General features: G+C 38.0%; 1 protein-coding gene across 1 annotated transcript in view; it reads right to left on the reverse strand.

Annotated features, from left to right (window-relative positions):
- The window catches only part of LOC150077870 (kinesin-like protein KIF11), a 257,452-nt gene that overhangs the window by 189,268 nt on the left and 41,866 nt on the right, over window positions 1-26,318 (reverse strand). The window contains exon 5 of the mRNA XM_090384389.1: window positions 11,124-11,306. Coding sequence (XP_090240515.1) covers window positions 11,124-11,306 — 183 coding nt within the window. The remainder of the gene's footprint in view (window positions 1-11,123; window positions 11,307-26,318) is intronic.

The raw sequence follows: 26,318 nt of genomic DNA on the forward strand, positions 1-26,318 counted from the left end.
TAAGCATAGGGAAATCAAAATTGAGAGTAGGAGTGTGCTATAGGCCTAATGACTCTGATGAGCATAATAAGATATTGTACAAGGAAATAGAGTGGACCAGTAAATCAGAGAGTCTTATAATGGGGGATTTTAATTTCCCAGATATTGACTGGAATTTGTGGGTTGGTCAGTCGCACACTAGCAAGGCTTTTGTGGATTTATTGGATGATTGTTTTCTACATCAGCATGTTCGTGAGGCAACAAGAGGGAGCAATACTCTTGATCTGATTATCAGTAGTGATTCTTCATGCAAATGTAACCCCAATTCACAAAGGAGGATCAAAGGCTGACACAAGTAATTATAGACCTGTTAGTTTAACTTCTGTTCCAGGTAAATTAATGGAGGCACTGGTTAAAGAAGCACTGCAGGATCATCTAGACAAGAATTCTGTTATAGCTCAGACGCAGCATGGTTTTGTTAAGGGCAGGTCTTGCCTGACCAATTTGATTGGATACTATGATGTAGTCACAAAAGAACTGGATGCAGGAAATAACTTTGATATTATATATTTGGATCTTAGAAAGGCTTTCGATACTGTTGCACATGGAAGACTGCTGCACAAATTGGAGCAGTGTGGCATTGGAGGCAAATTGCTGCTATGGATAAGGGGATGGTTGAGTGGCAGAAGACAGAGAGTGGTAATCAATGGACACTGCTCAACGTGGACTAATGTTATTAGTGGAGTTCCTCAAGGTTCAGTGTTGGGTCCGTTGTTGTTTTCGGTGTTTATGAATGATATTGATGATGGGATATCAAGTTTAATGTCCAAGTTTGCAGATGATACAAAGGTTGGCAGGGTCGTTAAGGACACTACTGACGCTATGCTGCTGCAACAGGATCTGGAAAGGTTGAACAGATGGGCTGAGAGGTGGCAAATGAAGTTTAACATTGAGAAATGTAAAGTACTACATATGGGAAACAGTAACCCCAGAGCAACGTATCAACTCTGCGGTACTACACTGACAGTGGTGGAGAATGAAAAGGACCTGGGGGTAATTGTGCAGGCAGATATGAAGTTCTCTGAGCAGTGCAGACGAGCTGCAAGAGTAGCTCATGGTGTCTTGTCAATGATATACAGGAATTTTTCTAGCAGGGATAAGGAGGTGATTATTCCCTTGTATAAGGCAATGGTTAGGCCACATCTTGAGTACTGTATACAGGTCTGGAGGCCTCATTTCAAGAAGGATGTAGAGCTGCTGGAACGGGTACAGAGAAGGGCAACAAGATTAGTAAATGGAACAAAGGGTTGCTCTTACGAAGAAAGGCTTAAGTTTTGCAAATTACAGAGTCTGGAGACTAGGCACCGGCGAGGTGATCTGATAGAGGTGTATAAGGCTTTGAATGGTTTCAGCATGCTCAATGCCAATGGGATTCTTCATCTTGCTCAGAATAATCACCTCAGAGGGCATAAATTCAAATTGAGGAAGGACGGATGTCGGATAGATGTGCGGAAATTTGCCTTTGGCCAGCGGGTGGTTGGTTGGTGGAACCGACTTCCATCACTTGTTGTTGAAGTTGATAGCCTAAACAAATTTAAAGCTCAGCTGGACAGGTATTTTGAACGAACAGAGGGGTGAAGTGGAAGTGGATTTTTTTTTTTTTTTTTTTTTTTGGCTGATGCTGAATAAGCTTGCTTTCTTGCATCATATGCCTCTACTAATGCTAATGCTAATAAGGGAAGCAGAATTTGAATTTTTGGTGAGTACAATGAGTACAGAAAGGACAGACAAAATATGATGGATGGGTTATGCTCTTAGTTAAGAAGCACATAAAATCTAAGGCAGTGCATACAGTAGACACGGGTGGCCAGTGCAATGTTGAGTCAGTATGGTGTGACCTAAGCACTGGGAAAACAAAAATGAGTAGGAGTGTGTTGTTGGCCAAATGACTGTGATGAGCAAAATGAACAACTTTACAGAGAAATAAAGCGGGCCAGTAAATCATGTCTTATAATGGAAGATTTTAAGTTTCCTGATATTGACTGGAACTTGTGGATTTATTGGATGACTTTTTCCACAGTAGCATGTTAGAGAGAGCCAATAAGAGTGTGGTTCTCTTGGTCTGATTATCAGCAGTGATTCTTCGTGCATTAAGAATCTGCAGATAAACAAAACACTAGGCAGCAGTGATCACAGTATTGATGTGGAATTTACTTAAAGACAGCTATCATCAAGGGTAAAGGGAAGGGTTTTTCCTTTTGTAAAGGTCACTCACAGTTTTTAAACTCTATACAGTAAGACCAACTGATGATGTTACAGTGACCAAATTCTAAATGAGAAGCATTCAAGGAATTAATCAGAGAAGCAACTAGCCTTTTCATACCAACTGTTCAAGGTTTAAGCCTAAATGAATGTCAGATGAACTATTAAGACTAGTGGCAGAGAAGAAAAATGTATGGGATGCATATAAATTATCCACAGAAGCCTATGGAAGATATAAATTAGTCTGTAATTAAATCACAAAGGAGGTTAGGGAAGCTAAGGCAAGCAAATTATGACAAATCTTTGGCAAGGGATACAAACACTTCTTTACTTATTTAAACACTAGAAAAAAGGGGGGGGATGAATCATATTGGTCCACTTTATATCAATAGTTTGACTGTTGATCCTGCTCAGGTTGCTGACAAATTGAATGAGTATTTTGCATCTACATTCACACATGAACAATTCTTTAGGAAAGTGGATGCTAGAATTTTATCAAACTAACAGAGAGCTAAATGAATTTGTAATACTAAGGAAATTGGAATAGAAATTGTTGCAGATAATCATAAAAAGGACATTTGGGGTGGATGGGATCAATCAAATTATATTAAGGGAGGAAGCAAAGGAAGTAAACAAACCCTTAGCCATAATTATGAGAGCATCTTTGCATTCATGGGGATGTCCCTGCAGACTAGAGATGTGCAAATGCATCCCCAATTAACAAAGGGGATCAAAGGGTGACCCAAGTAAATACAGACCTGTTAGCTAAAGTTTTGTTACAGGAAAAATAATGGAGTCACTGGTTAAAGAAATAATGCAGGAATATCTAGACAAGACTGCAGAGCTTGAATTTGTTAAGGGGAAGTCTTGTTTGACCAATCTGATTGGATAATATGACTGGGGTAACAAAGAAAATAGATGCAGAAAAAATAATTCTGATATCATATATAAAAAATCAAAATCGTAAAAAAAAATTTTCATATTTCACCTATCCATTGCCTCCAATAGCCTATTTGGTTCTTCCTAGAATATATTTAAACTGCCAACTTCCACAACAACAGAAGGAAGTTTGTTCCAACAATCAACCACCCTCTGGCTAAAGGCAAACTTCTGCCCATGTATTCTGCAACTGCCTTTCCTCAATTTGAATTTGTGCTCCCTTGTGTGTGGTCTAAGCAAACGAATGAAGTCCATCAGCAGTGAACTTGCTCAATCCATTCAAAGCCTTAAACACTACAATCAGATCACCTCAGAGGTGCCTAGTCTACAATTTGCAGAACTGAAGCCTTTCTTGGTAAGAGCACCCTTTGTTCCCATCACCAATCTCATTGCAATCTACATCCTTCCTAAAATGAGGCCTCCAGACCTGTAGGCAGTACTCAAGATGTGTCCTGACCATTACCTTATACAACGGGATAATCACCACCTTATCCCCTAGCAAAATTCCTGTATATTATTGGCAAAACCCCATAAGCTATCCTGGCAGCCTGCAGCACTGCTCAAAGAACTTCATATCTGGCTGCACAATTACCCCCAGGTCTTTTTCATTTTCCACAAACCTGAGTGTAGTTCCACATAGTTCGTATGTTACTCTGGGGTTACTCCTACACATAGGTAGTACTTTACATTTGTCAATGTTGAACTTCGATTGCCATTTTTCAACCGATCTGCCTATTTTTTTAGATCTTGTTGCAGCATACTTTTATTACTGTCATTAACCACTTTCCAACCTTTGTATCATCTGCAAACTTAGATATTGAACCTGATATACCATCATCAATATCATTAAGTTCCACAGGGTCCTGTACTGGACCCTGTGGAATTGCACTAATGGCAGCATCCACTGATAACTATTGTCTTCTCCCACTCAACCATCCCTTTATCAACAGCAGTAACTTTTCCTTTTTACAGCAGTCCTTCGTGTGCAAAGTATCAAAAACTTTCCTGAAATCCAAGTATACGATATAATTATTTTTCATCCAGTTCCTTTGTTACTGCATCATAATATCCAATTAAATTGGTCAGATAAGATAGCCCTTAAGAAATCCATGCTGTGAGCAAAGTATAACTGTACACTCATTTAGATGGTCCTGCATTACATATTTAACCAGTGATTCCATTATTGTACCTGGAATAAAAATTAAGCTACCAGATCTGAAATTACTCAGTTATCACAAAATCATTTGGCTCCCTGTACTATTCTGATAAACTTCTGGCATCCCCATCACTAAAGAATTTCTGATGTGCGAACATAGATGCACAAACCTATTCAGTTTGTCAGCATTCTGAGCAGGATCATGAATGGTGAAACCATCGATCAAAGTGGACTAATGTGATGCAATCCATTCCTTCTACTGTTAATATAAGGAAAGAAATATTTGCTGGTTCTCTTGGTTCTTACTCTTAGTTACCCTAGCAAAGCGCATTCTCTGCCAGAGAATTTTCACAATCTGCCTAGGCTTGACACTCCCCCTTTGTGAGTTGATTGCAGACTAGTTTATATCTACCACAAGCTTCAGTATGACCTGATAATTTTTGTGCATCCCATTGGCAGGGTTGTTAATGACAGTAATGGCAGTGTGCTACTGCAACAGGATCTAGATAATTTGGGCAGATGGACTAAGAAGTGGCAACTGAAGTTTAACCTTGACAAATGCAAATGCATGATAAATCCACAAAAGCCTTGCTAGTGTGTGAGTGACCAGCCCCCAAATTCCAGTCAATATCTGGGAAATCAAAATCCCCCATTATAAGACTCTCTGATTTACTGGCCCACTCTATTTCCCTGTACAGTTTCTTATTATACTCATCAGAGTCATTAGGCCTATAGCACACTCCTACTCTCAATTTTGATCTCCCAATGCTTATGTCACACCAAACTGACTCGACACTGCACTGTCCAGCAATGTCGACTGGCTTCACTTCCTTGGATTTTATGTATTTCTTAACTAATAACATAACCCCTTCTCCCTTCCTATCCTGTCTATCCTTTCTGTAGACATTGTACTCCACAAATTCCAGTTCTACATATGGGTAGAAGTAACCCCAGAGAAACATACCAACTGTGGTACTACACTTAAGGTGGTAGAAAATGAAAAAGACCTGGGAGTAATTGTGCAGTCAGATATGAAGTTTTCTGAGCAATGCAGACAGGCTGCCAGGGCAGGTCATGGGATTTTGTCAATGATATATAGGAATTTTGCCAGCAGGGAGAAGGAGGTGATTGTCCCTCTGTATAAGGCAATGGTCAGGCCGCGCCTTGAGTACTGTGTACAGGTCTGGAGGTCTCATTTTAGGAAGGATGTAGATTTGCTTGAGCATGTACAGAGAAGGGCAACAAGATTGGTGAGGGGAATGAAGGGATCCTCTTACCAAGAGAGGCTTAAGTTCTGCAAATTACAGTGGCTGGAGGCTAGGCACCAGCCACTGTAATTTGCAGTGATCTGATTGAGGTGTATAAGGCCTTGAATGGGGTGAGCACCCTGAATTCTGATGGGATCCTTCAACTTGTTCAGATTACAAACCTAAGGGGGCATAAATTCAAATTAAGAAAAGACAGATGTAGAATAAATGTGCGGAAATTTGCCTTTAGCCAGAGGGTGGTTAATTGCTGGAACAAACTTCCATCTGTCGTTGTGGAAGTTGATAGGTTAAATAAATTTAAAAAGGAACTGGACAGGCAATTTAGAGGGAATGGTGATTTTTTTTTTTTTTTTTTTTTTTTTTTTTTTGGCTGATGCTGCATAAGCTCATACACTTGCTTTCTTGCATCACATGCCACTACTACTACTACTACTTCCTTGAATGCTTCCCATTTACAATTTGTTGTTGGTAACATCTTTAGTTGGTCCTATTGTATAGAATTTAAAAACTGTGCGAGACTAGTGCAGTCTCCTTTACAAAAGGAAAAACGTCCCCTTTATCCTTGATGATGGCTACCTTTAAGTAAATCTCACATCAATACTGTGATCACTAGTCTAGTGATCACAGTATATGAACTGCAGATATATGAACCACTAGATCAATACTGACCTAGTGGTTCATATATCTGCAGATTCTTAATGCATGAAGAATCACTGCTGATAATCAGATCAAGAGTACCACACTCTCTCTCTCTCTCTCTCTCTCTCTCTCTCATTGGCTCTCTAACATGCTGCTGTAGAAAACACTCATCCAATAAATCCACAAAATCTTGCACGAATCCACAAGATCCAGTCAATATCAGGAAACTTAAAATCTCCCATTATAAGACATGATTTACTGGCCCACTATTTCTCTGTACAGTTGTTCATTTTACTCATCCAGTCATTTGGCCAACAACAAACCTACTCTCATTTTTGTTTTCCCAGTGCTTATGTCACACCATACTGACTCAACATTGCACTGGCCACCCATGTCTCCTTCCTCATGTTCTGTCTGTTCTTTGTGTATAGAGGAGGAGCTGGGGGAACCCCTGGGGTCACAAGACTAACACTATGTTGTTTATGTATACTTTGTACTCCCCATATTCAAATTCTGCACCCCTTATATCTGAATGACACCACGTCTCTGATATATTTTTTTTTTTTTTTTTTTTGGTAGTTGTTGGCGCATAGGCTTCTGTGGCCATAATGCACCTCCCAAGGTTTTGAGGCACTTTTGATCCAAGCCCGAGGCGGGAATCGAACCCGCGACCTTTGGGGTTGCCAGGCAGGCACTTTAGCCACCCGGCTAGCCCGGTCGGCACGTCTCTGATATACCCACATCTTCATCTGATGACTTGACCAGCACTTCAAATTCTTCAAATTTATTTACTATGCTCCTAGCTTAAGTGTTGTTTGGTTTTTAGGAGCATTAGAAACTATGTCCATATTGCTCCGGTTATATGCGGGTGGTCATTCCCTGACCTTTCCGCATCCTCCATATTTGGTGGCTCACGGGCTCAAACCCCGGTCTAATCAAGAAGCATGTGCTACGCACTGCTGCTCCTGCCCACACTGGCTACGGAGGCGCCCCTAGCTTAAGTGTACATGCATGTATACATGCACCTGTTCTTACTCTTAGTTACCCTAACATAGCCCATATACTTCCTAGTTCCATGTTGACATAGATGCACAAACTATGTGGGCTGATGCCCACATAGTTTGTGCTATCTGGCTGGCTGGCCACAAGCTATCTGGGCTGATGCATGTTCCAATAGAAGCAGTGCAAGAATCACCTTCACTCAGTCTGCAACTATTATTAATCTATTAGTCTAATATACTTAGCACATATGGAAATGTGCAAAGCAGCAGTGGTCTGTATCACTAGAATATAAAAATATTATGAAAGAAATCTGAATGAAAGGCAATGTACTTCGTAATTTTTATTTTGAAAAGTTAGAAATAAATGTAAATCTATAAAGAGCTTTCATATGGTTGCTTAGAGCCACTAGCATTCTTCATCCTAAAACCTGCAAAGAGAATTGAGATTTCATTTCATTATATTTCTTAACTTATAAAAATGAAGAAAATATAATAAAGGAATTAGATAGTATAAATCAGAGCTGCAACACTCAATATATTCTACATTGATATCAATATTTGTAAAATAATAAGAGGAGTATACCTCAATATAGTATGTAGAACACTTCCGTATGATACCCTCCAGAAATTAAAACAAAAAAAAAAAAAAAAAAAACGAAAAACTTACATTACAGTAAAAAATAATTAAAAACCAATTTAACACAATTAAAATCAATATAATGCAATATGAAAATTAATTAAAGAATTTAACGAAAATTTTCAAAACGATTTTCCTTCCTGAAGCTGACAACACTTTTCGGCCATATGTCGTGATCACAGGAATGAAAATTACCGAATAGGGGTGACCATGAAACTGAAATAGTGATTATTTGTCTTTGCGCGTGCAAGCCCACGCATCGGAGATCAAATAGGGCCAACGAACATTAACAGAATTCTCGTGTAATTTAATTTCTATGGTTTCTGCAATTAATAGTCACGTATAAGTTGGACATTAAGTATTTTGGCCGCGTTAAATAAAAAAAGTATGTTTTTTGTTAATGGCATGAAAGGCTAATTCTGACACTGACACTGCCGAACAAAGAAAACCGCATCGAACCTTGGTAAGACGAGTCGCAATCACCACAAGAAATGTTGTATACCAGGTCATTAATTTGAGTAGCGAACGAGGAAAGAACCAAGCGATTGTTCAGTATATAGTGTGTAATTTCCATATTGGCATGGCCACAATTTTAAATTTGGTATTTTTAAAGAATCAATTAAGTTGTTTGTGCCACTGTTCAACATATGGAACAGAAATAAAGTATTTTTTGATATTATTATTGTTCGCTGGTGTAGTATTTTGTATCCTATAGCTTGATTCGGTTTATTGTAGTCAGGGGTAAAACCCCTGTTTAAGAACCTGCTAGTTAATATTTGTATTTCTGAGCCCAAAGCAGATTCCGTTGTTGAATATTTATAGGCATTTAGAAATTGATTAAAGACAATCAATCTTTTGTAGGTGAACGGGTTATTTATTTATTGTTATTTGGTTATTTTTTAGGAGCATTAGCAACTAAGGCCATATTGTTCCGGGGATATGCGGTAGTCATTCCCTGACCTTTCCGCATCCTTCGTATTTGGTGGGCATGGGCTCGAACCCCGGTCTAATCAAGAAGCATGTGCTACGCACTGCTGCTCCTGCCTACCTGGCTATGGAGGTGCAGGTGAACGGGTGATAGCTATTATAATGTAGAAGCATATCGGCGTTTGTAGGTTTTCGATAGATCCTAAATTGGATTTTATTCGAGTTCCGAGTAAGCGTGAAATTTAGAAAGTTTAACGACTTTGTATCCGTATCCTCCATTTCCAATGTAAATTTGAGTTTAGAATGAATATTATTAAACGAATGTAAAATGTCTTGGATGGTAGTACTATCAGTAATAACTAGAACATCATCTAAATACCTCCCATAGTATGTGATACAGGGTCGAAAAGGCATCAAATGTATATGCTCAATCGTTGATAGATCTCTGACATTAAGCTGCTCAGGCTCAAACCCATTGGCAATCCAAAATTTTGTTTGTACAACTTGTCTCGAAAGGTGATATAGTTGGCCTCAACTAACAGTTTAATTAAGTGAAAAAATTCCTTAATAGGTAGCTTCGTATAATTAATCGGTATCGAGTTATTATTTAACATATCCCAAATAATAATGTGTATTCAACGTTTACATTCTTATATAACAAGGTAATATCTAGTGAGAATAAATTGTCATTTTGCCAAGTCTACAGTCCTTAAGATTATTAAATAATGTATTGTAGTTCTTAATCCCAAATTGTATCAGGTTTTATAAGGGTTTTATAATGCTATATACATGTCTGGCCAAGGATGAGAATGCCGAATTCTTGCAGGAAACAATAAGTTGAATAGGAAATCCAGTTTTGTGTAATTTTACCTGACCGAAAAGTGCAGGAATATTGTATGTTCTGGCTTTCAATTCCTGAGCCATAGTAATGTAGTTGTTCTTTTCGATACGTTGTTAACGTTTTATTGTATTGATTGACCAAATTGGTAAACAGTGTTGGGTCTACTTCAAGATAAGCGGAGGTATCTGAAACAACTGAATCTAACTTATTAATATAATCATGTTTATCTAGTATTACCACTGTATCTCCTTTATCTGCCCTCTGTATAATAATGTCCTTATTTCCCGTAAAGCTGAACTGTCATGTGTATTCAATTTAGGAAGTCGCGTTTCTTTTATGTTATTCACAACTTGGTTAACTTGTTGAATAAATAAATCTTTGTGTGGAACATTACGAAGTCCAAATTCAATATCAATTACGCACTGTTTTTTTATGTAGCTTTCGAGGTGGTAAATTATAATTTAATCCTTTGGATAAAACTGAAATCTGGTCCTGTGATAGTGTACAAGGAAAGTTTGTAACCTGTTGATATGTCGGTACGTTGAATACTGGGTGAGGGGGTTTTCGTGAACTAGCTGATGTATTCTGTGGGGGGGATTGTCACCCAACTCATATGCACTTGGTCGCAAGCCCGCGACAATGTGTTAGAATTCGCATGAACGTGTCTTGACTTTCCCGTCTGCAATTTATTAACGTGTGTGTTTTTTATTTCTGAGGCCTGTGCTTCCCATCGAAAATCTTTGGAGGTCTTCAATACAGACCGATCGTTAGGATGTAGATAATTTTTTAACTTATCGCGCAGCTTCCTAACCTGGAAAAGATATTTTTGTTTATTCGAATATCGAGGTTTTAAGGCAAGTTTAACAATATTAAGCAACGTGGCAAGTGTTAGTTGTTTTATGACCGAAATTTTTTGATTTAAATTTACCCTGGCAAACTTTGGCATGATGTTGTTTTGAAGGCAATATTTTAGAAAAGAAATATGGTAACTTTGGACCGAGTATCTTAGTATTGATTTAATGTAATTTTGCACCAAGCTGTTCAAAAAATCCCCCATAATTGTGTGTATCAATAGGTTACACCCGGAGAGAAAGGAAGTGAAATGGAATGAAATAGTCAATAAGAGTTTAAAAAATAAATTAGATAGTATGAATCAGAGCTGCAATGCTCAATACATTCTATGTTGATATCAACATTTGTAAAATAACAAGGAGTTTACCTCAATATAGTACGTAGAACACATCCGTATGAATAGTATGAATCAGAGCTGCAATGCTCAATACGTTCTATGTTGATATCAATATTATTTTTGGCTCTTATTATTATTTCCTCTTATTATTTTACAACTAATAAAGGAATATATGATATGATATAAAAAAATAAGTGATATATGAGTGAATATTTAATGACAAGGTTGTTATATTTTTGGGTAGCATATACATAAGAAATTAAAAGAAATGTTTTAAAAAATTACCTTACGCGTTGTATCTTCAAACAATCTTAATTTAATAGTATCATCTGAAGGAGAAAGCAGGTCAAAAATTTCTTCATTATATAATTCAAGAAATGAAACTCTAATCACAAATTCCACTGTTTGCTTATTTAGATTATCATACATTTGACTGAGAGTACGAGGAATAATTCCAGCTAAGGCATCCTGGCAAAAGAGAACAGTATTAATATACAAAGACTATAACAGAATGCATGCATACATAAATACAGCTATTATTAGATAATCTACATAAAGTAATGAAACCAATTTTAAAGTGGAGCCTCTATGGGGGGTTACCGCCTCCGTAGCCAGGTGGGAAGGAGCAGCAGTGCATAGCACACACTTCTTGATTAGACCGGGGTTCGAGCCCGTCACCACCAAATACGGAGGATGAGGAAAGGTCAGAGAATGACCACCGCATTTCCCGGAGCAATATGGCCTTAGTTGCTAATGCTCCTAAAAACCAACCAACTAACTAACTAACTAGCCTCTATGGGGGGGGGGGTGAACTATTTGTCACTTGTAGAAACATATTTCAATATACAGAAGAATACCCATGCAAAAAAACTGGATTTAAAAAATGTCTGAGACCACAGTAGTAGTCTCAGAAGTGGAAAGTGGTTGTGGTGTATAATTTTTATTTGATTATAATAACAAGAAAAATAGATTATATTTTAGGAAATGCTCCTTGCCTAGTACAACGTATGATTTAAAATTAACAATTACAAATTCAATGTAATTGAATAGGCAGCTATGACGTACGCTTGACCTCAAAAAAAAAAAAAAAAAAAAAAGTTTTGTGTGCAGTATGTAACAAAATTACTATTGTCTGGGGAAAACTTCAGATCTAATGTTTAACCTGCAATGGGCCTATACAGATTAACCTCTAAATGTATATGAACTCATGCATGTTGTAAAACTCACATCTATTGTTGCTTTGCCAGAATTTCAGGAATAAAAATTTAAAAAGTATTGATTCTCTCCACTTCTGAAACATTAATGAAGTCCCATTACATTCTGATACTACATCATCGACGCAGTGCATCCGAAGGGATGAAAGATGCTATTTGTCAGGACAAGAACTCACAGAGTCAAATTTCATAGTTATTTTATCTGTAACTTCTATTAGATGTCTCAAAACTGCCCCAATTGTTTCTTTAAAAGAAAATTATCCTTAACAACTTTTCCAAAGGGGATAATAACTGAGGCTAGCAAAAATGATTACGTAAATGAAGTATGAAAGCTGGACATAAAAAGTTGAGAATGCAAAAATGTAAATTTTTCAGGCCAACTTTTCTTTTAATGATGGAACCCCTGCAGAACTCACTCAGCTGAGGAAATGAAAAGTTTCCAAAGTTGGGAATCATTTGGTAGTCTCACTAAGGAACTGCAACCTTTGGCTGCTGTTAGTAAATCATTTCAGAAAGCAAAGTAGGAGGAGCAGATGATTTACAGATACCAAGAATATACAAGAACTGGACAAATGAAACTGGAATTGCATGGTTAAATTTTCCAGCAGATAGCTGGCAGTTGGCCACCTGTTCCAATTTCACACATAACAAGTGGATTTTACAAGTCTCTAAGTGATGAATTGGCCACTAAAATAGAAACAGAAAGAAATTCATAAAGCAACTGAAATTTCTGAGATGGACTCCAATAATGAATTCAACATATTCAACTAAATTACACTTTTATTAACATATTGACAATATTCTGCATTTGTTGTTTGTTTGTTATTTGGTTTTTAGGAGCATTAGCAACTAAGGCCATATTGCTCCGAGGATATGCAGTGGTCATTCTCTGACCTTTCCGCATCCTCCGTATTTGGTGGGCATGGGCTCAAGAAGCGTGTGCTACGCACTGCTGCTCCTGCCCACCTGGCTACGGAGGCGCCATTCTGCATTTATTGCTTTTCAATTATTAATATTTATTTATTATTTAATTAATTAGTAAATTTGGAATTCATTTTTAGTAGGGTTTTTTTTTTTTTTTTTTTTTGTAAAATTAAAATTTTTGTTCTATTCCCTACACCCACTTTTTTTTGTGCGTATAACCCAAAGTACTACACTGGAAAATATGAATGTACGTAATTTGAAAATGCCTATTGAAATTATTGGAAACCATTATTGAACATAATGGAATTGAATCAAAAGTAATGTATGCAAAAGCAAGTTTAAGTATTTATTGGTTGTAGATTGGACATTTGTAGGCAGGAGGAAAACAGGCAAAAAGCAGTTCTTCCAAAAAATGCAAGAGGAAAAGAGGAGATTTTTTTTAGATGAAAGTAGGAAGTTTTTTAAAATCCACACAGCACTAGAAATTAAATTTTACTGACAAAATATACATTTTAGATTAAAATACAGCCAGGATTGTTAACCACAGTACACTTTTAAATATTAGTTTACCTAACAAATTAGGCATCAACTGATTATGATTATTTTATGAAAGATACTATCTAAAACTTTGTACCTCTTCAGAAATGTTGAATCAAATTTACAACAACAGCACTGTTGTTCAGACTTTTGACTTTCAGACTGTTGTTCAGACAAGAGCATTTCCAAAACTGCACCAAAGAGAGAAGATCTGAATTCAGGTTCCCCCCCCCCACCACAGCTGAAGAATATTCTCTGACATTCATCGTTATGAGGAATTATTAAAAGGCCAAGAAAGGCTTGGAATAACATATTTCATCCTTCCTCATATACTTGTCAGTTCCAACTGTACACCAATTCTTTATTCCATCATAATAGTGTCTGGTAGGCTCTCACACTGAAACTGATAGTAATGATCTGCAAAATATCTTTATCTTCAGTGATATTGAGCAGTATTGGAAATGTGTTTTTCTTGTTGTTTGTGAAACCTGTTCATTTCAGTTTGTGACAAATTATTTCTCCAAATACAATTATATTTAAGTTAAAGTTAAATATTATTTAACTTAACACTTCTGATAACTCAGCTAGGCAACTTTCTATTTATAAATTTTGTCTGAAGCTAACAGACTTGACTGCTGTAAGGAAACACACTTTGGGCTTAGGTAGTAGTACTACTAAGTGGCATGTGATGCAAGAAAGCAAATGTATGAGCTTATGCAGCATCAGCCAAAAAAAAAAAAAAAAAAAAATCACACCATTCCCTCCAAATGCCTGTCCAGTTCCTCCTTAAATTTATTCAACCTATCAACTTCCACAACGACAGATGGAAGTTTGTTCCAGCAATTAACCACCCGCTGGCTAAAGGCAAATTTCCGCCCATCTATTCTACATCTGTCCTTTCTTAATTTGAATTTATGCCCCCTTAGGTTCGTAATCTGAACAAGTGGAAGGATCCCATCAGAATTCAGCATGCTGAACCCATTAAGGCCTTATACACCTCAATCAGATCACCGCGCAGGTGCCTAGTCTCCAGCCACTGCAATTTGCAGAACTTAAGCCTCTCTTGATAAGAGGATCCCTTCATTCCCCTCACCAATCTTGTTTCCCTTCTCTGTACACGCTCAAGTAAATCTACATCCTTCCTAAAATGAGGCCTCCAGACCTGTACGCAGTACTCAAGCCGTGGCCTGACCATTGCCTTATACAGAGGGATAATCACCTCCTTTTCCCTGCTAACAAAATTCCTATATATCATTGACAAAACCCCATGACCTGCCCTGGCAGCCTGTCTGCATTGCTCAGAAAACTTCATATCTGACTGCACAATTACTCTCAGGTCTTTTTCATTTTCTACCACTTTAAGGTAGTACCACACAGTTGGTACGTTTCTCTGGGGTTACTTCTACCCATATGTAGTACTTTGCATTTGTCAAGGTTAAACTTCAGTTGCCACTTCTTAGCCCATCTGCCCAAATTATCTAGATCCTGTTGCAGTAGCACACTGCCATTACTGTCATTAACAACCCTGCCAACCTTTGTATCATCTGCAAACTTCGACACTAAGCTTGATATACCTTCATCAATATCATTGATAAATAGACAAAACAACAGTGGACCTAACACCGAACCCTGTGGGACTCCACTAATAACATTAGTCCAAGAAGAGCAGCACCCATTGATTACCACCTTCTGTCTTCTCGCACTTAACCATCCTTTTATCCATTGTAGCAACTTACCCTTAATACCATTCTGCTCCAATTTGTACAATAGTCTTCCATGCGCAACAGTGTCAAAAGCTTTCCTGAAATCCAAATATACGATATCAAAATTATTTTTTGCATCCAGTTCCTTTGTAACCACATCATAATATCCTATCAAATTTGTCAGACAAGACTTTCCCTTAACAAACCCATGCTGTGTCTGAATTATTGCTGCAGTCTTGTCTAGATGATCCTGCAATGCATCTTTAACCAGCGACTCCATTATTTTACCCGGAACAGAAGTTAATCTAACTTGTCTGTAATTACTCGTGTCACCCTTCGATCCCCTTTGTGAATTGGGGATACATTTTGGGGACACACCTTCAAAACTCGGAAACCAAGCATTTCCGGAACTATGTTGATATAAAATATTTTTATTGTCTACATATGAGGAACTCATTCCTGAAGTTATGCCATGTATTTTTGAGACACCCTGGTCCTTGAGGTTGTCACAGACATTCTCTCAGATATGCCAAACAAGCTGTACTTGCTACCTGGGAGTCTAAAACGCTAAGGGAATTGATATTCGGGTGACACTCAAGTCAAGTGGACCCAATTTCGGCGAAGTCCGGGGGGGGGGTCTGTGGCAACCAAATCCTCTGCTTGCACCTTCACGATGGTGGAACTGTTAGTAATCCTGGGTATAATCTCCATGCACAAGTACATGGTGGGTGACCACCCAGGTGTGAACCAACGTAAGCAGAGGTCGAGGTGTGGCGCCCACACCACATGGAGGAACGCCGCTCCTCTATGTTACCAGGCAGTACTTGGTGGTAGATGACTCTCATCAACTGGTGAAATACCACCACTTTGCTTATTGGAGGCTTGAAGTGGTGGAACCCATGTTTAGTCTCTAGAGCTAAGTTCCGGTCAACCCTTCCCTATCTCTTCCATTATGCAGTATGATTGATGACTTTTGAGGTTATGATGAACGTCGTGGCGATATCCAATATTCCTTACATTTCGAGGGTACAGCTCTAAAACGGTGTTCACAGGCCGGCCGCTAGTTAGTACACTGGACTGAACCTATTGGTAACTCTCTAGGAGGCTTCCGGATCAGCTAGTGTATAACCTTGCTACCTCTACTCTGCCAGATAGTGACTGGAGGGAGTCCGAGTAGTGTGTATGCGGGGAGCATTGTCGAGGCCATGTTATGTCAAGGATCTGGGTATATTCTTACCACATGTACGCCATATCCAAAAATTTCATTACTTCATACAGCATGTCCCACCCACTTTTTCTTACTATTGAATACACCATGAATTGTCAAAATAATAGAGCGAGCTTATCTGCGAAAAGATCTAAACCTCCCAAGCACTTCCTAATTCATTTCACAAATATACGTGGTCTCAATTCTAATCTCAACGATGTCCATTTCCACTTGCAGTCTGCCAAACCCCATGTACTTTTTCTGACAGAATCTCAGTTATCGGTTGATTCAACTACTGCTCATTGTTTCGCCTCAAAGGTGGTACTTGTGCATATGTCCGTTCTGATATTCCCTGTCAGAGACTTGGCAATTTGGAATCTCCTCTCTTTGATCTTCTCTGGTTTAAAATCTTACCTCATTGTGTCAAATTCATCTGTTGCCTCTGCCGTTCTTCCAACTCCAGTAATCACTTGGAGCTCTTTGACTTCCTCTCTTTGCAACTAGACTTTCTCCAGTCCAACTTTCCTATTAGTGAGGTAATTTTCCTTGGTGATTTTAATGTTCACAACTCCAGCTGGATTCCGTTTTCTAGTCACACCGACCCAGCTGGTCGTGATGCTGAGGCTTTTGCAATTACTAATGACCTTGCACAGATTGTTCTTTTACCTACAAGAATACTGGACAATCCTAATCATACAGCCAATACGCTTGATCTTTTTCTCACAAACAACCCTTCTAAGTACACGGTCAAAGTGAGAAGTCCTTTAGGCACTTCAGATCACAACTTGGTGATTGTCTCTTCTCCAATGGAACCTTTATCTCATGGCTATTCCGAACCTCGTGTTGTTTGGCATTACAAGAATGCAAAATGGGATGACCTGCAAGACTTCTTTTCTTCTTTTCCTTGGTCGGATTACTGTTTCAAAACTTCTGATGTCAATGTTTGTTCAGATCGTGTCAGTGAAATTATTCTTGCAGGAATGGAATCCTTTATCCCACACTCCACTTTAAAATCTCGTCCTTTATCTAAACTTGGTTTTCCAATAAATGTGCTAAGGCTGTTCAAGAGAAGAATGTTGCATATCATAATTGGCTTGTTTCTAATTCTCCAGTTTCATTTTCTGCGTACACCAAAGCTCGCAACAATTGTAAAGCAGTTATTAATCAATCAAAACTAGAGTTTAAACAGGCTAAGAGTAGAAAACTTGCTTCTTGCCCTAATGGTAGCCGAGCATTCCGGTCTTTTGCCAAAGCTATTGGCCGCAACTTTTGCCCATCTCTGCTCCCACCTCTGTCCAAACCAGATGGTTTTTTTTTTTTGGTAGTTGTTGGCGCATCGGCTTCTGTGGCCATAATGCACCTCACAAGGTTTTTGCAGTACTTTGATCCAAGCCCGAGGCGGGATTCGAACCCACGACCTTTGGGTTGCCAGGCAGGCACTTTATCCACCCGGCTAGCCAGGTCGGCCCAGATGGTTCTGTTGTCACTTCAGCCAAGGATAAAGCTGACCTGCTAGCATTCCATTTTTCTTCCAACTCACGTATTAATGATCTTGGTAAAACAATTCCCACCATTCCCAACACGCTCCATTCAATACCCCCCCCCCTGTGGTCTTCCGTCAAAAGGATTTTTACGAATCTTGATGCTAAGAAAGCTCCAGGTCCCGATGGTATTTCTCCACTTGTTCTCAAAACCTGTGCTCCTGAACTTACTCCTATTCTTTGCCGCCTTTTTTCACTTTCTTATTCCAAAGGTGTTTTTCCTTCTGCTTGGAAATTTGCTCATATCCAGCCAGTTCCTAAAAAGGGTGACAAATCCCTCCCATCCAATTATCGTCCCATTGGAATTACTTCTACACTTTCTAAAGTAATGGAGAAATCAATTAACCGCCAACTCTTAAACTACCTAGAAACCTTCCGTCTCATCAATGATCGCCAGTATGGATTCCATCAGTGTGAAATGAATTTGTAAATGTTTGATATTACTAAGTAAAAATGTCACCTTTCTGACTTTCCAAATTTTTTTTTTTTGTTTGATCATAGTAAACGAAGCAATTTCCAAGTTGATTTTTCACATTTTGTTTGTGGGTAATAGAAAAAAATACCATCTCATTCCCAGTGATAATGGACGCTGGGAACAATGGATTGTTATCAGATGCTATTATAATATTGATGCAAATTTTTATCAATTGTTACACTGATTTTAGTAAGCATCAAAAGTACATGCTGAGCAATCCAATGGATATTCAAATCATAGCTTAATATTCTATGACAGCTTCTGTATAAAACATTTGAAACTTCTGCAAATTTATCAACAGTCACACAGTAATTCTGATGCAGTAATTGTCGGGCTATTTCAATTTTTTTTTTTTAGAAATTTTTTTCCAGAAGGTTAGACAAGCAGTATTCCAGCAAAGTCATAGTCTGCTAAACTTTCTCTTCCCTCTTTGAATCTATAATGCCATTCAAACAATGTATAAGAGATGGAGGATCCTCTCTATAAACCTGATACATCATTTCCATTTGCAGAAGCAGATGTCCCTAAGCAAAATTTGGTGTAGCAAAATTTGATGTTTGCATATTCTGAATCTGACATTTTCTCATATATTCAAAAATAGTGATAAGATAAATGCAAACGGCAATAAAACATATACAGGATAATTAACAAATTTATAAGTATAAATGCAGGTTGAAACTTACAATTTGACAATGTATTTATTGCACTGTATTGCAAGCAAACTGCAATGTATTTATTGACTGCAGCACTGTGTGGCCAGTTGGGGAATTTGACTGTAATACATAATGCATATTATTATTATTTATGTGATCTTAGGCAAAATATCAACATATTTGATATTTCTTTCAAGTATTCTTTCCCAATTTTTTCAAGCAGGACATAAGAGAATCATTTTGCTGCATGGTAATCATACCTGGCTGCATATATACCAAATTTATTTCTCTATTAGTTTAATACATTTATACTTATATGTAATATAGGATTAACTATAGAAATGTTCCATATACACAAGATGTGGCAATAAAGTTTCCGGACTGGTGCTGTTGCGGTGATGTTCAACAGTTGAAAATAAACAGAAGTGGTATACTGTAGTTCAAACTTCCTCCAACAGATGGTGGTACAGAGGCTATCCAGGACACTGGAAAGTTGCAAGGCTGCATTTATACAACAATTTCATTAATAGCATTAACGTTCTGTGTCAAAATTTTGCAATGGTGCAATGAAAGAATATCAAATTTTGCTTTCAAGTGGAAAAATCTGCATCAGAAACATATGAAATGTTAAAACTGTTTATGGTGATGAAATGTTAAGTCATACCAGTATCTTTGAATAGTATAAGCGTTCAAAGATGGATGTGAGGATGTTCGTGATTACCCAAGAAGTGGGTGCCTGCCAATATCTCTAAATGAGCATAGAGTTGCAAAAGTTTGGGAAATTTGGCAAGAGATCACAGTTTGATCCTCAGAATAATGGCTGATGAGTTGTATATTAAAGAGGGGAACAATTTGTCAAATTCTGCATGAAGATTTAGGGGGAAAGCAAGGTCTGTCCGCTGGTCTGTGCAAAATTTGTGCCACACAGCCTCGTGGATGAGAAGAAGCAATGAAGAGTGTCATCATGCTAAAACCTCATCCAGATTTGTTAAGACAATCCTAATTTCCTCGACTGTATTATCACTGGAGACAAGCGTTGGATGTTTCAGCACAACACAGAGGTGAAGCATCAGAGCATGCAGTGGACTTCAAAATCATTACCAAAGCTCAAAAAGTTTCATTTACAAAAGTCCAGGATCGAGACATTGCCGATCATGTTTTTCAACAAACAGGGTTCGATTCACAAGAACTTGTATCTGAAGGGTAAGAAAGAGTGTCAATGCTACATTCTATGTAAGGGTGCTTCAAAGACTATTGAAGCATATTTCCTGGGTGAGACCACAATTCTGAAAGAAAGCCTGTTCTTGTTGCATGACAATGCCCTTGAACACTAGGCACTTGTTGTGAAGACATTTAAACATGGCATTATAGAGATCAACATCCACCTACTCTCCTGATCTAGTGCCAGCAGACTTCTTTTCCAAGGTGAATATTGCCCTTAAAGGAAAGAGATTTCAGGATGTTAAGAACATAAATAAAAATATAACCACTGAACTGAAGATAATTTCTTTCGATGCCTTTAAGGACTCCTTTTAAGAAACTTTTAAACTTTTAGAATGGTGTAACAAGTGCATTCAATCAGGTGATGATTACTTTGAATAAAAATAAAACCATTTTGAGTTCCTTCACTTTGTGTTCTTTTTATTGCACCAGTCCTGGAAATTTATTGCCACACCTCGTGTATATATATATATATATATATATATATATATATATATATATATATATATATATATATATACACAGTGAAACTTCTAACAGACACCTCTCTTTAATGGACATCTCTCTACAACTGACATTTTCAAATTCCCCAACTCTCCTCTATTGGTTTTAACATGTTTTCAGCTTCTGTATAGCGGACATTCTCTGTAACGGACGCGGACAGGCAACTTGCACTGTTTCGTTTAGATTAGCACTTAATTTGATCTCCCCATAACAGACAGCGGGCGAGCTCACGGCCCTTTTTCTAGGAACATTTCTTCCAAGTATTGCCTCAATCTTGTGTTTATTTTCCAATTCTCTGAATTTTATCAAGGTTTACGTCGCGGTTCTAAACCCCTTTTTCAAGAATTTTAAGGCACGTGTAACACTTCTGATGAATTCGGTGTGTGCAGGGGGGGGGGGATTTTGTCGGCCTTTCGTCTTTTGAGTTTCAGTTTTCGGTTTTGTTCAGTGTCGTGTGAAATGCACAATGTCTTCTCGTAAACATTTAACTTTAAAAGATAAAGTCGAACTCATTAATGCGCATGATTGGCAAAAAAATAGTGTTCGCAATCTTGCTGCAAAATTCAAAATCAGGAAGACGCAGGTAAGTAACATCCTAAAGAAAAAAAAATTAACTGCTCAAACAATTTTGGCAACACGTAAATGATCAGGTTCAAAAATCATTCCCGAAAACTGTTGGACTTCAAATTGACAATGTTACGTATGAGTGGTTTTGTCGGCTCACGTGCTAAAGAAATTTCCATTAATGGGCCTATTATTAGGGAAAAGGCTTTGGAGGTTGCGAAATCTATGGGAGTAAATGAGTTCAAAGCTTCTGTGGGATGGCTAGACAAGTTCAAAACTCGGCATAAAATTTCTTGGAAAACCGTAAGTGGTGAAGGTGGATCTGTTGATACTGGGGTTGTAACAGAGTGGACCATCAAATTTGAAGATTTATGTCGTGATTTTGAAGCTAAGGATATTTACAACTGTGACGAAACAGGGTTGTTTTTTAAAGCTCTTCCTGAAAAAACATTGAGTCTAAAAAACAAAAAGTGCCAGGGCGGAAAAATTTCTAAGGAACGCTTGACTGTACTATTGTATTGTGTACAAATATGCTGGGAGACTTTGAATAACCTCTTGTTATAGGAAAACCACAAAATCCTCGTTGTTTCAAGGGCATAAAGTCGAATCTTTTGAATGTTGACTGGAAGTCTAATAAAAAAGCGTGGATGACACGAGATATCATGAGCAAATGGATGTCACTTTAACCAAAACATGATTCGTCAAAACAGAAAAATTATTATTTTCATGGATAATGCTGCATCTCACCCGCACATTGAATTGTATCATTCAAATCGTTTTTCTGCCACCAAACACATCTGCAGAGTGTCAGCCCCTGGATCAAGGGATAATAAAAAATTTTAAACATCACTACAGAAAACATGTTTTAAGACATCTCACTGCAAACATGAACGATGTAACATGTACGAGTGACCTTGCAAAGAAACTCAGCATCCTAGATGCGATTCAATGGATTTCCTCTACAGTAAACACAATTAGAAAACAAACTGTCGTGAACTGTTTTGTAAAGTCTGGCTTCTCAAACGCAAAAACTGAAGTTGTGAACAGCAATGTGGAGCACCAAGAAGAACAAGAACTTCAATATCTATTGATAATGTACGATACTTCCGCTACAAGTGACCCTGGCTACAAAGATATAGACTCGAACCTCACTACAGAAGATGGTACTCTAGATATCAACAACATTATCATCGATATTTTTCAAGAAGTTCCTCATGAGGATGAAGAAATGGAAGGAGGTCATTCTGTCGAAGAACATATTAACGACGAACCACCGATGAAAATAGAAGAAGCGCTCATACAGATCAATCGTTTAAAAATGTTTTTCACAGCTGAAGAAGATAACTGAAGGACTTTCGATGGTTTCTTCACTCCAAACAAATGTTGAAAACAAAATTATCAGCCGGAAGAAGGTGCAGAAGAAAATAAGTGATTACTGTATGTATTTTTCTTAAGATAAAGTCATAATATGCATAGCACAATTGTATGTATATTATTTACAAAAATATTGTGCAAAATCTGTATATATTTTAATTTAATTTTACATTAAACGTTTAACGATTTTTCTTTCTTTCTTTTTTTTTTCTCCCTCAGACTTCTTGTTAGCGGACACTTCTCTCTAACGGACACATTTTCGCTCCCCATGGCTGTCCGTTAAAGGGAAGTTTCACTGTATATCAATTGTAAAGATTAAAGGTAGAAGAAGGATGAAAAAAGAAAATTTAAACTTATAATGGACAAAGGTAACTGAAAGTCAGAGAGGACCTAATGACAATAATAGTATAATAAGCAAGTAAATAAAAGTCGTAGATATATGAGAAGTAAGTAAATAAAAGTTGTAGAGATAAGAGATGTAAGTAAAAGGTGCGAAAAAAGGGGGAAAAATAAATAATAATATTTATATAGAAATAAGTCATAATTATACATGATTATACTGTCATATATCGCACAATCCTGGTGGTACAGAGACTGTCCACCTGGTGTTCACTTCGTTTTCAAGTGCCAACCACCAGAATTGCCCAACAAGATGACAATATATCATCCTCAGTTTCTAACAAAGTAGATACCATGACAAAAAAGAATTACATCTAAATATAGTATTGGGGAGAAAAGAGAGATTATCTGTATGGACCGATGTATAATTAAAGTTATAAGGGAGAATATGTAGATGGCCGGCATGTAATTTAAGGTTGACTCGACAGAGGACCCGAAAATAGTTATAAACATAAATGAACAATGAAACAAAAATGAACAAAGAAACTAAAACAAAAGCCATTGATGAGAGTAGACAAAGGATAATGGCAGAAACTAAGGAGGCAAAATTAGGTAGGTAATTAGGATAGAAATAGACACACCTCACATTGTATTACACTAATAACCCAAAGTGTCAAAAAAGTATAGTTTTAGGAAAGCGAACAGTATATGACTGAAGAATATAAAGTTGGAGCTTAGGTTTTCCGGAGCACGATTTCCCATCTGTGCTAGAAATCATAATGGACATACACTGATGAGTCAAAATATTATGAACACCTACCTAATATGATGTTGGTCTTCCACGTGCAGCCAAAACAGCTCGTACCCGGCAAGGCATGGATGCTACATTGCGAATTTGTCTTGTGGTATCTGGTGCCAACACGTAACCAACAGATCCTTTAACTCCTGTAAGGCCCATGGTTGAGACGCTGCAGATCAGAGTTGCTGTTCCAACACAAACCACAGAGATGCTCAATGGGATTGATGTCTGGGGAATTTGGAGGCCAGGGCAACACCTGGAAGTCCGCGAACCAGTCTCAAACAATCTGGGCGGTGTGGCATGGGGCATTATCCTGCTGAAAGACAGCACAGCCAGAGGGGAAGACCATTGCCATGAAAGGGTGCACGTGGTCAGCAATGATGTTTAGGTAAGCGGTAGACATCAGATTGCCCGGCATATGGATGACTAAACCCAGGGTATCCCAGCAGAACATTGCCCAAAACATGACACCGGTGCTGCCAGCTTGTTTTCGTCCCACAGTGCATCCAGGCACCATCACTTCCCCAGGTAAACAACACACACATGTACTTGGCTGTCCACATGGTGCAACAGGAAACGTGATTCATTGGACCAGATGACCTTCTTCCAATCACTCAAGGTCCAGTTTCGATGCTCGCATGCCCACTGCAAGTGCTGTTGCCAGTGGACCATGGTTAACATGGACACTCTGAGTGGCCTGCGGCTACGCAGCCCCATTGTCAGCAGGGTTCGAAGTACTGTGTGTTGTGATGCATTATTCCCATCACCAGCATTCCAATTACCAGCTAGTTGCGTCACAGTCTCCCTTCTGTTGCCATGTACCATCCGGGAGAGCCTTCACTCATCTCGAGCATCGATGACCGTGGCCATCCAACACCACGCCGGCAGTTCGTGGATTTCCCCTCCTCAGACCACTTTCAGTAGGTACTAACCACGGCTAACCATGAGCATTCCACCACCCGTGCCGTTTTGGATATGCTCTTGACCCAGTCAGCTGGCCATTACAATTTGGTCTTTGTCAAACTCGCTTAAGTCCGCTGCCTTTCTCATCTGAAGAACAAAAGTAACACTGATTAATGGAGCTCAGTATCAGGTGTTTTTTATACCGTGTCCCAAACTGCACTTTGGCTGACCTGCAGTTGCTTCAATTTGGATAACGACTCGCTAGTCATAATGTTTTGGCTCAGTGTGTGTGTGTGTGTGTGTGTGTGTGTGTGTTTGTTTGTTTGTTATTTGGTTTTTAGGAGCATTAGCAACTAAGGCCATATTGCTCCGGGATATGCGGTGGTCATTCCCTGACCTTCCCGCATCCTCCGTATTTGGTGGTGACAGGCTCGAACCCCGGTCTAATCAAGAAGCGTGTGCTTCGCACTGCTGCTCCTTCCCACCTGGCTATGGAGGCGCCTGTGTGTGTGTGTGTGTATAAACGCAGAAAGTGGCAGTAAACTAAAAAACAGTAATTACAGATGTATAACACTAAGGAAGTAAGGTGAAACAGATGATTAGGACTAAATAAACAACTATATAAATGTGAACTCACCCAATACAAGGTGATCAAACCAATATGCCATAATCAAACTAGATTAGACTTGTATAAGTTAGAAATTAAACAGATACAAGATGTGTATGCTAGCGACCTCAGTGCCAAAATATGAAAAATTAATAAGAAATAATTTAGACCAGCTCACAATAAGCACTGGGGCCGTATTGTGTGAAATATCACATTGAAAAGATGTTAAAACAAAAACATACAAAAATACCAAAAAAAAAAAAAAAAATAGACGTACAGAAGATAGAGCTACAGAGTTCATTTTCATGTATAAGTATCCTGCAAGTAGTAATAATATAAAACAGTAACAACTAGGTGTCAATATGTACATATATCATATATACATATACTCAAACAAAAGGTACAAGAAAAGTAGACAAAGAACCTGATGGGTTAGTTAGTTAATGATTTCATTAATACTAAACTGATCTGAAAACCATTTTTTATGGTTGATAATATTAATAGCTTTATGAAAATTAAAGTGCAGGTAAGACATAGGAAATAATTATTAATCAATTTGCGATAGAATTTTCTGAAATTGTTAATCACTAGACTGTAGTTATTGCAAATAGTGGCAATTCTAAGACATTGTGAGAAAACAATGTTAGAGTAGACATTTTTAGATATATTACACTGCCAACGAGTAAAATTAATTACATTGTAATTAAATGCATTCCGATTATAATAAATGTTGTCAATAACAGTAGACATTTCACCTCATTAATGATATCTTAAATTTTGATTATAGCATGCAACTACAAAGCCGTTGCTAACAACTTAGGTGAAGATACCTATGACTTGGATAACTGTATGACTTGGATGCAAACATAACAGTATATGTGAACATATTATTGAAGTAGATCATAAGAAAGGCAC

This window comes from Mastigoproctus giganteus, chromosome 11, assembly GCF_048544385.1.
Source record: "Mastigoproctus giganteus isolate SK-2022 chromosome 11, ASM4854438v1, whole genome shotgun sequence".
Classification (NCBI taxonomy): Eukaryota; Metazoa; Arthropoda; class Arachnida; order Uropygi; family Thelyphonidae; genus Mastigoproctus; species Mastigoproctus giganteus.